The 17,675-nt window shown below is 42.7% G+C and overlaps 1 protein-coding gene across 8 annotated transcripts in view; it reads right to left on the bottom strand.

The window, feature by feature from the left end:
- LOC139385673 (BCAS3 microtubule associated cell migration factor-like) overlaps positions 1 to 17,675 on the bottom strand; it is a 342,007-nt gene that overhangs the window by 232,343 nt on the left and 91,989 nt on the right. For 3 of the 8 annotated variants that reach the window (XM_071130934.1, XM_071130931.1, XM_071130930.1), the window contains exon 16: positions 16,008 to 16,040. The exons of the other annotated variants lie outside the window; for them this stretch is intronic. In XM_071130934.1, the coding sequence (XP_070987035.1) occupies positions 16,008 to 16,040 (33 nt within the window). The remainder of the gene's footprint in view (positions 1 to 16,007; positions 16,041 to 17,675) is intronic. 8 annotated transcript variants of the gene reach the window in all.

The following is a 17,675-nucleotide window of genomic DNA, read 5'->3' on the forward strand; positions in this document are numbered from 1 at the left end:
CCTGGATATGTTTATTTTTGAACCATTCCATTGTAGATTTTGCTTTATGTTTTGGATCATTGTCTTGTTGGAAGACAAATCTCTGTCCCAGTCTCAGGTCTTTTGCAGACTCCATCAGGTTTTCTTCCAGAATGGTCCTGTATTTGGCTCCATCCATCTTCCCATCAATTTTAACCATCTTCCCTGTCCCTGCTGAAGAAAAGCAGGCCCAAACCATGATGCTGCCACCACCATGTTTGACAGTGGGGATGGTGTGTTGCTTTTACGCCAAACATAACGTTTTGCATTGTTGCCAAAAAGTTCAATTTTGGTTTCATCTGACCAGAGCACCTTCTTCCACATGTTTGGTGTGTCTCCCAGGTGGCTTGTGGCAAACTTTAAACGACACTTTTTATGGATATCTTTAAGAAATGGCTTTCTTCTTGCCACTCTTCCATAAAGGCCAGATTTGTGCAATATACGACTGATTGTTGTCCTATGGACAGAGTCTCCCACCTCAGCTGTAGATCTCTGCAGTTCATCCAGAGTGATCATGGCCCTCTTGGCTGCATCTCTGATCAGTCTTCTCCTTGTATGAGCTGAAAGTTTAGAGGGACGGCCAGGTCTTGGTAGATTTGCAGTGGTCTGATACTCCTTCCATTTCAATAGTATCGCTTGCACAGTGCTCCTTGGGATGTTTAAAGCTTGGGAAATCTTTTTGTATCCAAATCCGGCTTTAAACTTCTTCACAACAGTATCTCGGACCTGCCTGGTGTGTTCCTTGTTCTTCATGATGCTCTCTGCACTTTTAACGGACCTCTGAGACTATCACAGTGCAGGTGCATTTATACTGAGACTTGATTGCACACAGGTGGATTGTATTTATCATCATTAGTCATTTAGGTCAACATTGGATCATTCAGAGATCCTCACTGAACTTCTGGAGAGAGTTTGCTGCACTGAAAGTAAAGGGGCTGAATAATTTTGCACGCCCAATTTTTCAGTTTTTGATTTGTTAAAAAAGTTTGAAATATCCAATAAATGTCGTTCCACTTCATGATTGTGTCCCACTTGTTGTTGATTCTTCACAAAAAAATACAGTTTTATATCTTTATGTTTGAAGCCTGAAATGTGGCAAAAGGTCGCAAAGTTCAAGGGGGCCGAATACTTTCGCAAGGCACTGTATATATCAACAAATTAGCGAGGGCACTAGAACAGTCTGCAGCACCTGGCCTCACTCTACTAGAATCTGAAATCAAATGTCTACTGTTTGCTGATTATCTGGTGCTTCGGTCCCCAACCAAGGAGGGCCTACAGCGGGACCTATTTCTTCTGCACAGATTATGTCAGACCTGGGGCCTGACAGTACATCTCAGTAAGACAAAAATAATAGTGTTCCAAAAAAGTTCCAGTTGCCAGGACCAGAAATACAAATTCCATCTAGAAACCGCTGCCCTAGAGCACAAAAAAAACTATAAATACTTCAGCCTAAACATCAGTGTCATGACGTTGGCCTGGGGGGTAGGTTTATGACAGTCATAAATACCTTTTCCCCCTTTTTCCTCTCTCTACCCTACTGAGGTTACATTTGCAAAATCCTTGGTTAACATAGAGATTCTGAGAACATCAGAAGGTGGGGGAGAAATGAACTATATTCTGGTAAACCGAACAATTGAACATATGTGGTGGTACTTAATGAATATGATGTCAGTTCGGTTGTCATCTGAGACATTCTCATCAATGATAAGATGACAAACTCTACAGTGGAAAGTCTACACATCAGAGTTATCGGATTCACATGGAATTGTTGTTCAATTTAAATGTTTGAATATGAAATTATTTGTGATGGAATGAAATGTGATTTTAGATTCTAAAATGTGAGATTTGGGTTTTCATAAGATAGGGCTGCTCAATCAGTGGCCTGCCCCTGTGAAGGGACATGGGCTATAAAACGTTTCTAACATGCCCTCCTCTCCCTTCCTATATAAGCCCTTGACGACAATATAACCTCATGTTCCGAGGATGTGAGGACGACGGTCCGATGTCAGAATGGTTCAGATAATAACTACAGAATGAAGCCAACATCAGCGTGAGCTTTGGTTGCGAATGGTATGAACATTGAACTCTTATTCACTACAGAAGTGATACCTCCTAGCCGTTGAGATAGCAACAGCAGCTGCAAAAGCAGGTTAGGAAGGAACAGACAGAGTATCCCGTCAACCTCACAACGACGTCACTACAACGTATCCAATTGACAACCAGAGACATTCTTCAAAGGACTCGGTTGGGCAACACGGCCTTCCATCTACCACCAACCTACCGAAGTGTAGCACAGAGTAAATATTTATTGCATTTTCCTTTTCCAAATGGGCGGTAATTTAGAATGTATAAGATACTGTATTTACGATAGCACAGCTTCGGCCTTTGTTCCTCAGTCTTCCCGCTCCTTCACTCAAACCCAGCCCCTTTTCTTTTGTGTAACAAGCTGTCATATCTGTTCCGCCCACTAGGGATGTTTTCCATTATGACGTAATATGTAATCAAGTTATGATTTAATTATGTGTATGTGTAATTCTGTGTGATTAGTTAGGTATTTAGTAAATAAATGATTAAACCCAATTTTGTATTGCTGATTCAACTTGTTAGCCAGGGTTCGTGCAGAATTTACAACTTTCAGATGAGACTGAATTAAGATGACGATTAATATTGACTGCTATTGATGTAAAATATTACTAGGTCTTTAAGAGTTTATTCGGAAGATAACAGCTCTACAAATATTATTTTGTGGTGCCTGACTCTCTAGTTAATTACATTTACATGATTAGCTCAACCAGGTAATATTGATTACGGAGAAAATATTTTATAGAATAGCATGTCATATCACTTAATCCGGCATAGCCAAAGACACGACATCAGCGCCACAGGTAACTTCCACAAAGCCGTGAACGATCTGAGACAAGGCATGAAGGGCCTTCTATGCCATCAAAAGGAACATTAAGTTCGACATACCAATTAGGATCAGGCTAAAGATACTTGAATCAGTTACTGAACCCATTGCCCTTTATGGTTGTGAGGTCTGGGGTCCGCTCACCAACCAGGAATTCAAAAAAATGGGACAAACACAAAATGGATACTCTGCATGCAGAATTCTGCAAAAATATCCTCAGTGTACGACGTAAAACATCAAATAATGCATGCAGAGCAGAATTAGGCTGACACCAGCTAATGATCAAAGTCCAGAAAAGAGCTGTTAGACTCTACAACTGCCTACAAGGAAGCGATTCCCAAACCTTCCATAACAAAGCCATCACCTACAGAGATGAACCTGGAGAGTCCCCTAAGCAAGCTGGGGCTCTGTTCACAAACCCAAACAGACCCCACAGTCCCAGGACAGCAACACAATTATTCCCAAACAATATCATGAGAAAACAAAAATATAATTACTTGACACATTGGAAAGAATTTAGAAAAAAAATGAGCAAACTAGAATGCTACATTATTTGGCCCTAAACAGAGAGTACACAGTGACACAATACATGACCACTGTGACTGACCCAAACTTAAGGAAACCTTTGACTATGTAGTCTCAGTGAGCCTAGCCTTGCTATTGAGACAGGCTGCCATAAGCAGATCTGGCTCTCAATAGAAGACAGGCTATGTGCACACTGCCCACAAAATGAGGAGGAAACTGAGCTGCACTTCCTAACCTCCTGCAAAATGTATAATCACATTAGAGACACATATTTCCCTCAGATTACACAGATCCACAAAAGAATTCGAAAACAACCCAATTTTGATAAAATCCCATTTCAATTCGGTGAAATACTACAGTGTGCCATCAGCACCAAGAGTTGTGACAGGCAACCAGTGAGGGCAACCAGTGAAGAACAAACACCATTGTAAATACAACCCATATGTGTATTTTTGTACTTGAACTATTTACACATATGACATTTGAAACTTCACTTGCTTTGGCAATGTTAACATATGTTTCCAATGCCATTAAAGTCCTTAAATATATAATTTTTTTTGGAGAGAGTGAGAGAGCTAGAAAGTGCCAGACAAAAAGGGGATCCCAGTGGACAAAGTGAAAACAAATTAAAAGAACCCTTATTATACGCTGCAAAGAAAAAAACATCACAAGATTGACTGTTTTCCCAAGGTATCACAAGATTGACTGTTTTCCCAAGGTATCACAAGATTGACTGTTTTCCCAAGGTATCACAAGATTGACTGTTTTCCCAAGGTATCACAAGATTGACTGTTTTCCCACGGTATCACAAGATTGACTGTTTTCCCAAGGTATTACAAGATTTACTGTTTTCCCAAGGTATCACAAGATTTACTGTTTTCCCAAGGTATCACAAGATTTACTGTTTTCCCAAGGTATCACAAGATTTACTGTTTTCCCATGGTATCACAAGACATTTGTGGAAAAGCCATCAGATTGAGTCGCAGGTAAAGATGGCACGCCGGAGCAGGGCAAGGCATCTCCCATCACCACTCTCCTCTCCTGTTTCCCCGTCTGCCTGCTATATTAAGGCTGCTGTATAGCTGAGGGGAGGTCAAGCCAACCTGTGTGAAAATGGCTTTTCCCCAAACCACCCGTGATGGGGGGTTTGTTTTAGGAGACGTCATTTGGGACACTCAGGGGACCGTTTATAAAAATATAGTTGGTAGCAAACTTTACTGAAATTTCTCATGTGTCCAAATGTGCAAACCTTAAGAGACATTTCCCACATGTAGGCCCACTTTATTGATGTGTCAAAGAGCATACAAACAGACAACCTAGTTCACAACAACCAAACACACACACCGCAATCAGATATATTAGTTTACAGCAGTACATGTCAGCACATCAGTATTTACAATGCCTCAGATGGTTGATATGGTGACAGAGAGGATGGGTATGTTTTAGAGTTAGAGATAACGCAAGAGAGAAAGCTATACGAGAGAGTGATGGAAGGAGAGATGGAGAGAACAATAGAGCCATGGTAGAGGGTCTGGATGTGAATGCCTATCTACAAGGCTGATCGGCAGGACCAGGCAGGCAGTAATGTGATCATGTCCATGTAGTTCAGAGGTAAGCAGCCAGGTCTACACAGCTCAGCAGGAACCTCTCAAACATACTTACAGCTCAGAAGTCACTTAACTACCAACGGCATCCTGGAGCACTGCTAACACCCCCCCACCCACCCCGACACCCCCCAGATAGAGAGGAGAGGAACGAAACAGGACCGGTTGGCCTGGCAGATGCTCCCACATGACACCCCAGCCAGCAGGAGAGGCCACAGTCAAGACCAGAGACAGAGAGACAGAGAGAGGGAAGAGGAAGGGAGAGGAAGGGGGCATGAGTGCCTCAATAAGCAGTATGTACCATCAACAATCTTTATATGGTGATATTTTGATGTAAGTGCAAATGTACTGGTTGTTCAGATAAGTAAGTTTCTAATGTATAAAAAACCTAACTATTCCCTTCCTAGTCAGCCACAATGTCTTACACACGACTGGTAAGACCATGCTTCCTTTAATCAAAGTTACCACTGTTCAACCACATGTTCAACAGCTAGCTAAATAATCAACATATTTAGAGGCCCACAGTTCTCTGTTCAGCTTCCAAACACAGCCCAAAGTAAAGACTGGTATTTTTGTAACTATTTACAAATGTATTTGGTAACTCATTCCAGTCTTAAAAATATCCTCGATCGAAATGGAGCATAGTAACTTTATGATTATCGTCCAATAACAATGGTGGTTACATTTAAATAACTGGTAGCAACCTCAAGAGCACTTTCATCTAGATTTAACTGGCACAATTCAGCAGTCTCTATATCAAGAGAATGACATCTAAAAAATCCCATTTAAAAAATCCCAAACAGACAATGCAGTTAAACACATTAAAATATTAACAATTTACACTTTTCCAAAACACACAAGACAAATAACTTATTTTATTACAATATGATTGCATATGCACAATAAAAAAAGACAGCAATTTTAAACAAATACTGCATCTTTATTTATGATAATAGGCTACAGAAACACAACCATCTATATATATCCTTCTCATAATAGAAATACATCCCATATAATGACAACTTAATTTGTTCGCTTTTCATTCAAGCTCTAAATATACACTGCTCAAAAAAATAAAGGGAACACTAAAATAACACATCCTAGATCTGAATGAATTAAATACTTTTATTAAATACTTTTTTCTTTACATAGTTGAATGTGCTGACAACAAAATCACACAAAAATGATCAATGGAAATCAAATTTATCAACCCATGGAGGTCTGGATTTGGAGTCACACTCAAAATTAAAGTGGAAAACCACACTACAGGCTGATCCAACTTTGATGTAATGTCCTTAAAACAAGTCAAAATGAGGCTCAGTAGTGTGTGTGGCCTCCACGTGCCTGTATGACCTCCTTACAATGCCTGGGGGGCATGCTCCTGATGAGGTGGCGGATGGTCTCCTGAGGGATCTCCTCCCAGACCTGGACAAAAGCATCCGCCAACTCCTGGACAGTCTATGGTGCAACGTGGCGTTGGTGGATGGAGCGAGACATGATGTCCCAGAGGTCTGGGGAACAGGCGGGGCAGTCCATAGCATCAATGCCTTCCTCTTGCAGGAACTGCTAACACACTTCAGCCACATGAGGTCTAGCATTGTCTTGCATTAGGAGGAAGCCAGGGCCAACCGCACCAGCATATGGTCTCACAAGGGGTCTGAGGATCTCATCTCGGTACCTAATGGCAGTCAGGCTACCTCTGGCAAGCACATGGAGGGCTGTGCGGCCCCCCAAAGAAATGCCACCCCACACCATGACTGACCCACCGCCAAACCGGTCATGCTGGAGGATGTTGCAGGCAGCAGAACGTTCTCCACGGCGTCTCCAGACTCTGGACACTACGCTGACAGACACAGCAAACCTTCTTGCCACAGCTCGCATTGATGTGCCATCCTGGATGAGCTGCACTACCTGAGCCACTTGTGTGGGTTGTAGACTCCGTCTCATGCTACCACTAGAGTGAAAGCACCGCCAGCATTCAAAAGTGACCAAAACATCCGCCAGGAAGCATAGGAACTGAGAAGTGGTCTGTGTTCACCACCTGCAGAACCACTCCTTTATTGGGGGTGTTTTGCTATTTGCCTATAATTTCCACCTGTTGTCTATTCCATTTGCACAACAGCATGTGAAATTTATTGTCAATCAGTGTTGCTTCCTAAGTGGACAGTTTGATTTCACAGAAGTGTGATTGACTTGGAGTTACATTGTGTTGTTTAAGTGTTCCCTTTATTTTTTTGAGCAGTGTAAAAGGGTGATATATTATTGTTGCCTGAGTGTCCTGTGTTCCAATGTAACTGGCGGTACAGTAGCAAGGCTGCTTGGCTCTCTGGCGGCTCTCTGGCGGCTCTCTGGCGGCTCTCTGACTCAGGTTGTGAGAAGAGTCACTAATTAATTTCCTCACCATGGTAAAACTATGGAGGGCTACGCGTCTCAGCCAAGCCCTGAGCCTTCGCTGCCCTATACAGAGACATCAGACGGGTTTACCAGAGGAGGACAACACACAGCAGAATACAGGGGCTCCCCAACAATAAGCCACACCGAAGCAAGTCAGATAGAGTTAAAGACAGTTGGCTACAGTTCCACATCATCACAACAGAGGTTCAACCAACAGTTAGCTAGAGCAGCTCACACTCAGGCTACAATAGAGGGAGTGAGAAACACACTGGGGGCTTGGTAACTATAATGGAGGTCTTTCTGTGAAGTAACCCAGTGTAACGAGACAAGGTAACAAGTAAAAGCTGTTCTATTGAGAAACACAGAGTGGCCTATGTGGAGCACAACCGGTTGAAGTGACAAGAATTCGCTCAACCCATGTAGAACAGTGAAACCGAGTTCCTTTATTTTAACATTATCATTTAGAAAATCCAATAACTATGAGTGGCAGTGAAATCCCAATGATAAGGGGTTTAGTGGTCAGAGACTAAGCTATTAGGAGTTACATAAAAATGAGTCCCCACAGTGGAGTCAACCAACCACTGACAAAGATATATATTCCTTCAACTTACGTATTTTTGGTTCCAGAAAATACAGAGAGCACAAATTTCAGTAAATGTCTTGTTCGATTGCTGTGTGGTTTTACTCTGAGATCACCATTATTGACTCAAGCAGAGGTCAGCAGCCGACTGGGCCTCGAACCGCGATGAGGAAAAACACACAACTACAGTACTGTCCTGGCCTGGCTGCCCCACACACAACCCAGACACACATTAAAAATAATACTAAAACTATATGTACAAGCTTATACCGTACTTCACACTTTTATTTTCTATGTTTTATTTATTTTGAGAATTTCCACTTGCACATCCTAAATTGTAGATGAATGTAAATTGTGGTCAATTGTTTCATGAGTATTTTGGGATTTGTAATTTTCAGAGAAAATCTCTCCAACTGTGATATTTCTTAACCCAGTGTGATAATAAGTGTGATAATTTGAGAAACAAAAATTTTACTCATATTTTCAAAGCTCCCCGTTTTAATTTCAGGAACATACATTTTGGTCCCAGTGAGACACCAGAATCATAAAAGAACACCTACTGTAAACATATTCAGACAACCTAGGGGTCTAGGGGAAATATGTACATTTATGGCAACAAAATATAAATCTTCCTTTAGGGTCTCTTCAGTTTCACCCAGTGTATTACATCTGAGGCTAAATCGGATTAAAACAAAATAATGCATTCATTATGGATTTCTTCTCTTTTAACAATACTACAATAAATCAAATATTTACAAAGGGAAAAATGTGAGAAAAAATACATTTGTGCTAGGCTAGTGTTACAAAACATTCAGTTTGTGTTAAACCCAAAATACAATTACCAAACTAACCTACATACTGTGAATTTAAAGTGGAACTCATGAGGGGAATGTTTTTCAGTGGAAAGGAAGTGACCATTCATAAAAAGGAAGGCAGGAGGAATTACAGTGCTGTCCCAGCCCTTTCTGTTTCTGTTGGGCTAGATTCCTATCAAGGCAAAACTATGCTGCGCCAGTCAAGCTTTACACGCCTTCTTGCTCTCTCAGTGGAGTGGAATAGGGACTGACTGGCACTACAGAGCCAGGCCAGCTTTCTGCCAAGAGTAACTCTGAGAACACAGTGCCATACAGAGGATGACACTGGTACTACACGCTGAGAGAGTCCATGGAATATGTACTGCAACTTTTTTTTATTTAACCATTATTTATTAAACTAGGCAAGTCAGTTAAGAACAAATTCTTATTTACAATGATGGCCTACCCCAGCCAAACCCGGACAACGTTGAGCCAATTGTGCGCCACCCTATGGGCCGGATGTGATGCAGCCTGGAAGTCAGTAGTTTCTTTGGAAAATGTATTGTTTTTCCATTCAATGTCAAGTACATATATAGGACGAACATTACATGATACAATAACTTAAAAAGGAAGCCTTTTCAGTTTTGATTACAAACCGGTAAGATATCAAATCAAATTTTATTTGTAACATGCTTTGGAGACAACAGTTGTAGACTAACAGTGAAATTCTTACTTACGGGTCCATTTCCAACAATGCAGAGTCAAATATAAGATACATTTAAAAAATATATAAATTATAACACAAGGAACACAGTGAATAACAAATTAAAATAATGAGTCAAAATAAAATGGCTATACTGTCTGTATATAAGGAGTAGAAAATAACATGTATCGAGTCGATGCTTACTTAAACCCTTAACCAACAATGCTTAAAGAAAATAAAAAAGTGTAAAAAATAGAAAATAAAAGTAACAAATAATTAAACAGCAGCAGTAAAATAACAATAGCGAGGCTATATACAGGGGGTACCGGTACAGAGTCAATGTGCAGAGGCACTGGTTAGTCGAGGTAATATGTAGATGTCGGTGGTGTTAAAGTCACTATGCATAGATAATAAACAGAGTAGCAGCAGCATAAAAGAGGGGTCTGGGTAGCCCTTTCATTAGCTGTTCAATAGTCTTATGGCTTGGGGGTAGAAGCTGTTAAGAGGCCTTTTGGACCTCGACGTGGCGCTCCGGTACCGCTTGCCGTGCCGATAGCAGAGGGGGAAATAGGCTTTCTCGTGCCCTATTCATGACTGCCTTAGTGTGTTTGGACCATTATAGTTTGTTGGTGATGTGGACAACAAGGAACATGAAGCTCTTAACCTGCTCCATTGCAGCCCCCCCCATCGATGAGAATGGGGGCGTGCTCGGTCCTCCTTTTCCTGTAGTCCACAATCATCACCTTTGTCTTGATCACGCTGAGGGAGCAGATGTTGTCCACACGGCCAGGTCTCTGACCTCCTCCCTATAGGCTGGTTCCTTGTTGTCGGTGATCAGGTCCACCACTGTTTTGTCATCGGCAAACTTGATGACGGTGTTGGAGTCGTGCCTAGCCACGCAGTCATGAGTGAACAGGGAGTACAGGAGGGGACTGAGCACGCACCCCTGAGGGGCCTCAATGTTAAGAATCAGCATGTTAAGAATCAGCATGGCGGATGTGTTGTTACCTACCCTTACCACCTGGGAGCTGCCCATCAGGAAGTCCAGGAACCAGTTGCAGGGGGAGGTGGTTAGTTCCAGGGTCCTTAGCTTAGGGAAGAGCTTTGAGGGCACTATGGTGTTGAACGCGGAGCTATAGTCAGTGAACAGCATTCTCGCATAGGTGTCCCTTTTGTCCAGATGGGATAGAGCAGTGTGGAGTGCAATAGAGATTGCATCATCTGTGATCTGTTGGGTCTTGGGTTTCTGGGATAATGGTGTTGATGTGAGCCATGACCAGCCTTTCAAAGCACTTCATAGCTACAGACGTGAGTGCTACGGGTCAGTAGTCATTTAGGCAGGTTACCTGAGTGTTCTTGGGCACAGGTACTATGGTGGTCCGCTTGAAACATGTTGGTATTACAGACTCTGACAGGGACAGGTTGAAAATATCAGTGAAGACACTTGCCAGTTGGTCAGAGCATGCTCGGAGTACACGTCCTGGTAATCCGTCTGGCCCTGCGGCCTTGTGAATGTTGACCCGTTTCAAAAGTTTTACTCACATCGGCCACGGAGAGAGTGATCACACAGTCATCCAGAACAGCTGATGCTCTCATGCATGCTTCAATGTTACTTGCCTCGAAGCGAGCATAGAAGTAATTTAGATCGTTTGGTAGGCTCGCGTCACTGGGCAGCTCGCGGCTGTGCTTCCCTTTGTAGTCTGAAATAGTTTGCAAGCACTGCCACATCCGACGAGCGTCGGAGCCGGTGTAGTACGATTCAATCTTAGTCCTGTATTGACGCTTTACCTGTTTGATGGTTTGTCGGAGGGCATAGCGGGATTTCTTTTAAGCTTCTGGGTTAGAGTCCCGCTCCTTGAAAGTGGCAGCTCTACCCTTTTGCTCAGTGCGGATATTGCCTGTAATCCATGGCTTCTAGTTGGGGTATGTACCTACGGTCACTGTGGGGACAATGTCATCGATGCACTTATTGATGAAGCCAGTGACTGATGTGGTGTACTCCTCAATGCCATCGGAAGAATCCCAGAATATATTCCAGTCTGTGCTAGCAAAACAGTCCTGTAGCTTAGCATCTGCTTCATCTGACCACTTTCCTATTGATAGAGTCACTGGTACTTCCTGCTTTAGTATATGCGTGTAAGCAGGAATCAGGAGGATAGAATTATGATCAGATTTGCCAAATGGAGGGCAAGGGACAGCTTTGTACACGTCTGTGTGTAAAGTAAAGGTGGTCTAGAGTTTTTTCCCTCTGGTTGCACATTGAACATGCTGGTCGAAATGAGGTAAAACGGATTTGAGTTCCCCTGCATTGAAGTCCCCGGCCACTAGGAGTGCCACCTCTGAATGAGTGTTTTCCTGTTTGCTTATGGCCGTATACAGCTCATTGGGTGCGGTCTTAGTGCCAGCATCGGTTTATGGTGGTATATAGACAACTACGAAAAATACAGATGAAAACTCTTGGTAAACAGTGTGGTCTACAGCTTATCATGATGATACTCTACATCAGGTGAGCAAACCCTTGAGACTTCATTAGATTTTGTGCACCATATGTTGTTTACAAATATACATTGACCGCCACCCCTTGTCTTACCAGAGGCCGCTGTTCTATCCTGCAGAAAAAGCTTAAAACCCTCCAACTGTATGTTATTGATTGTATGTTGGCTAATAGAACCGATGGTAAAGGTAGATTACCCTCTCTGCAACGGATCCTTACAAGGCACGATAGCTCTGTCTCTTTCTGCGCGTGACGGGGATGAGGGCCTTGTTGGGTGTCTGAAGTAAATCCTTCCCCCCTGACTCGTTGAAGAAAACGTATTCCTCCAGTACGGGGTGAGTAATCGCAGTCCTGATATCTAGAAGCTCTTTTCGGTCATAACACACAGTGGCAGAAACATTATGTACAAAATAAGTTAGAAATAACGCAAAAAAAACATACACAATAGCACAATTGGTTACGGATCGTAAAACGGCAGCCATCTCCTTTGGTGCCATGACCAAGTAAAAATAGGTTTTTAGACATTTTTGCAAATGTATTAAATTAAACTGAAATAACATTTACATAAGTATTCACACCCTTTACTCAGTACTTTGTTGAAGCACTTTTAGCAGCGATTACAGTCTTGAGTCTTCTTGGGTATGACACTACAAGCTTGGCACACCTTTATTTGGGGAGTTTCTCCCATTCGTCTCTGCAGATCCTCTCAAGCTCTTTCAGGTTGGATGGGGAGTGTTGCTGCACAGCTATTTTCAGGTCTCTCCAGAGATGTTCGATCAAGTTCAAGTCCAGGCTCTGGGCCACTCAAGGACAATCAGGGACTTGTCTCGAAGCCACTCCTTAGTTGTCTTGGCTGTGTGCTTAGGGTAGTTGTCCTGTTGGAAGGAGAACCATCGCCAGTCTGAGCACTTTGGAGCAGGTTGTCATCAAGGATCTCTGTATACTGCTCCGTTCATCTTTGCCTTGATCCTGAATAGTCTCCCAGTCCCTGACGCTAAAAAACATCCCCACTGCATGATGCTGCCACCATCATTCTTCATCGTAGGGATGGTGCCAGGTTTCCTTCAGACGTGACGCTTGGCCAAAGAGTTCATTCTTGGTTTCATCAGACCAGATAATCTTGCTGAGAGTCTTTCTTTTGGCAAACACCAAGCGTGCTATCATGAGCCTTTTACTGAGGAGTGGCTTCCATCTGGCCACTCTACCATAAAGGCCTGATTGGTGGAGTGCTGCAGAGATGGTTGCCCTTCTGGAAGGTTCTCCCATCTCCACAGAGGAACTCTGGAGCTCTGTCAGAGTGACCATCAGGTTCTTGGTCACCTCCCTGATCAAGGCCCTTCTCCCCTGATTGCTCAGTTTAGCCGGGCGGCCAGCTCTAGGGAGAGTCTTGGTGGTTCCAAACTTCTTTAATTTAAGAATGATGGAGGCCACTGTGTTCTTGGGGACCTTCAATGCTGCAGATGTTTTTTGGTACACTTCCCCAAATCTGTGCCTCGACACAATCCTGTCTTGGAGCTCTAAGGACAATTCCTTCGACCTTATTGCTTGGTTTTTGCTCTGACATGGACTGTCAAGGGTGGGACATTATATAGATAGGTGTGTGACTTTCCAAATCATTGCCCATCAAATTAATTTACCACAGGTGGACTAAAATCAAGTTGTAGAAACATCTCAAGGATGATCAATGGAAATAGGATGCACCTGAGCTAAATTTCGAGACTCATAGCAAAGGGTCTGAATACTTATGAAAAATAAGGTGTAGTTTTTTAAATATATATACACATTAGCAAAAATAAAATAAAAACCTGTTTTCGCCTCGTCATTATGGGGTATTGTGTGTAGATTGCTTTAATCCATTTTAGAATTAGGCTGTAAAGTAACAAAACGTGGAAAAAGTCAAGGGGTCTGAATACTTTCAAGGCACTTTCGGTAGGGGTAAAGTGACTAGGCAACAGGATAGATAAGACAGTAGCAGCAGTGTATTTGGTGAGTGTAAAAGTGTTTGTGTGTGTAGTCAGTTTGCACATATGTGCATGTTATGTGTGGGTGTATGTTGGGTGTGTGTGTGTAAGTATATGTGAGTGTGTGGGTAGAGTCCTGTGTGTGCGCATAGAGTCAGTGCAAGACAGTTAGTGCAAAAATGTGTCAACGCAGGTTGTCCGGGTAGCCATTTGATTAGCTATTGTTTAGAAATATTATGACTTGTGGGTAAAAGCAGTTCAAGGTCTTGTTGGTTCCAGACTTGGTGCATTGCTACCGCTTACCGTGCGGTAGCAGAGATTAGGTGGCTGGAGTCTGAACATTTTTAAGGCCTTCCTGACACCACCTGGTATAGAGGTCCTAGATGGAAGAAAGCTCAGACCCAGACTGGTTACCAGACTGGTTACCCTCTGTAGCACCTTGTGGTCCAATGCCAAGCAGTTGCAGTACCAAGCGGTGATGTAGCCAGTTAAGACGCTCTCAATGGTGCAACTGTAGAACTTTGAGGATCTTTTTAGCCTCCTGAGGAGGAAGAGGCATTGTTGTGCCCTCTTAACGACTGTGTTGATGTGTTTGGACCATGATAGATCATTAGTAATGTGGGGCGGCCCGTCAGGAAGTCCAGGATCCAGGTGCAGAGGGAGGTGTTCAGTCCCAGGGAACTTAGCTTAGTGATGAGCTTCGAGGGCACTATGGTGTTGACCGCTGAGTTGTAGTCAATGAACAGCATTCTCACATAGGTGAGAATAGAGTGGGTCCAGGGTGTCTGGGATGATGATGAAGTGAGGCATGACCAGCCTTCAATGCATTTCATGGCTATAGATGTGAGTGGTACAGAGCGATAGCCATTTAGACAGGTTGATTTGGTGTTCATGGGCACAGGGACTATGGTGGTCTGCTTGAAACATGTAAGTATTATAGACGGTCAGGGAGAGGTTGAAAATATAGGTGAAGACTAACTACACTGCCTTTGCTTTTCAGTAAGGGACAGATGAATCTGTCATTAGGAACAAGAGAAAAATAGAAATGTGTAGAAGCAACTGTATGACCATCACATACGCTGTAAACTACATCTTCCTTCATCTTTCACCATACAACATTTAAAATGTTACTATGCTGAGGTGATTGATACTCATTTCCAGTGTGTGTGCCTGCTTTCCTGTGTGTGTGTGTGTGTGTGTGTGTGTGTGTGTGTGTGTGTGTGTGTGTGTGTGTGTGTGTGTTAGTGTGCGTGTTAGAGGTCATATACAGAAGGCCACTGTGGAGCACACAGCAAGCAAACAACATCAAACCTCATGTTTTACGAAGGGTGACAAAATCAGTGTGTCCTGCACTTCAAAGTGAGCGTTTAAAAAGCTCTAATTATAGAACTTCACAGACAAGCCCTGGGTCAGAGGGTCAAGTCGTAAACGTGTCACGCCTCGCTAGCTTAACATTAGTTAGTTATCAACCACTCCGAGGTAATGCCTGCATCCAAAATGGCACGATATTTCCTTTATAGTGCACTACATTTGACAAGGGCCCATAGAGCTCTGGTCAAAAGTAGTGCACTATAAAGGGAAAAGGGTGTCATTTGGGACATACAGCAAATGCCATCATTGTAAGACCGGCGTCCGTTGCACGCTGACTGTGTTTTGGCCGGAGGACGATGATGGACAGAAAAGGGCGGTGTGAAGGATTAAAGAACCCTGAAAACCAAAACAAGCTCTGTGTTGGCTTGTAATGGCACAGAGGAAGTATCCCTTTATCAACAGTGAATTAACAGCTTCCCTTTGCACCTTGTTTTGCCCTTTGCTGCAGCCTCTGAACGTGGGCCAGAAACCAGATGGCTGGATGACTGTTGGATCCACAATGAACCACCAAGCCATCTATTTCAGGCCACAAGGAGAAATCAGCACCCTCACTAACAGACTAACAGACATCTGTTGATGTGTCATTGTTTGACCCCAGCTGAAAACACATGCATACGGGCTCATGCAAAAAAACACATACACAGACTTCACTGACCTCTATTTTCTATTTTCTTTCTGCATTTTGCTCCTGTTGAATGGAATAGCAGTACAGTCAGTACAGCATAATTTCTCTTTCAATCACAGGAGTGTTTGGACTGAACTCTGTCAGACAGTGACAGAAGCACAGCAGAGCCAGCCCAGTCTGGTCTATAGTCAAACACTGACCCCAAATCAGCCAGACTCAACTACCACAGACAATAAGACTGATAAAAACATACATAGGACAGTTTAAAACAAACATTGGTTTAAAGTACATGAAACATCCACTCCATATCAACAATCAAATATGTACAGTATCTATGATGTCTAAGCACTTGACCAACAGAGCACTTTTCCAGGTTCAGGTTGTGTAATCTACTTTAGAAACTAGATCAAAAGCTAAGCTATATGATTGACTTGTGAATAGAAGTTTAAAATGATTGTCAAATAGTCATTCATATTGTTACATGGACATTATTAGGGACATTGGGTCAATAGAATCAGAGCTCTACTACCCGAAGAGCCCCAAAATTATACATGGTGTTGGGCCCGGGTAGGGCCTGCTTTTTCATCAATAACTAGGGTACGGGCAGGGCTCAGGTATCATTAAATTGATCACTAACATTCTGAAGCTGAGCCTTTTGTTGTGCTCTGAATTGGGCCTGGGTAGGGTAGGGCTTGAACGTTGCGGGCATGGGTAGAGCTCGGGCTTAAAATTCATGCCTGTGCAGGGCTCTAAATTGAATACACTGGCTCAATTAAATAAAATAATTAGAGACATCAGGTTAGCCATTTCTTTGAGGATGCATGGGTGAAGATCATAGGTCAAGGGTTAAAAAAGTACTTGAGGAGAATAAATAGCACGACTCCATATTTAAACAGAGAGAGGGGAAAAAAAGCCCAACTGTAGATTTCTATTTTTAAAGCAGCCTGGCAGCTCTGAAGGATGTGAACTTTTCTTAGTTCCTTCCCCAAAATCAATGTGTTGTCAGAGGGGACAATCAGAGGGCAGCTGTTGTGGCTTTTCTGACTGATTCATCATCCCCGATTCTGACGCCCAGATTCAAGCCCGAGAAACAACCTGTTAACAAAACAGACAGAAGATAAACAAAGCAAAAAGTGATCGACTTTTAGGGGGAGTTTTTTTGGAGTGCAGCGCAAACAGGAGAAATCTAGCCTCATCACTAAGAAACAGACTAAAATTACACGAGATCAGCACTTCAAAGCAACACAACAGGATGCTGACAATTAATTCTGAAACTCATGCAACAAACTTCAGACTGATGTGAAAACAGTTAAGATCACTTTGAGTCAAAATGTAAGCCAAGATCTACCACTCAGATTATATATATCTTTATTTAAAAATTTAAGCCTATGTAACATTAACCAATTAAAATCTGTTATGTAGCAATAAAGTCTGTGCAGTAGGCTATAAGCCCAATACATTATATCACTGTATATTGGCTATGCTTGAATTGCCCTGCCAATGTTGTTCTTCTCAGACCATTTAAATGTAGGTATGATCACACTGGTATTAAATACTTGATTGTATTACTTGTGAGACACAGCTGAGTGAGCAAAAATAATTAGCTTTTCTTTTTTACTAGACTGATGGCCTGCATCTGATGGTCAGTCTGAGGGGAGGGAGGGAGCTGCGGTGAGGATGCCTCTCACCTGATTCAAC

Source organism: Oncorhynchus clarkii, chromosome 27 (assembly GCF_045791955.1).
Source record: "Oncorhynchus clarkii lewisi isolate Uvic-CL-2024 chromosome 27, UVic_Ocla_1.0, whole genome shotgun sequence".
Lineage (NCBI taxonomy): Eukaryota > Metazoa > Chordata > Actinopteri > Salmoniformes > Salmonidae > Oncorhynchus > Oncorhynchus clarkii.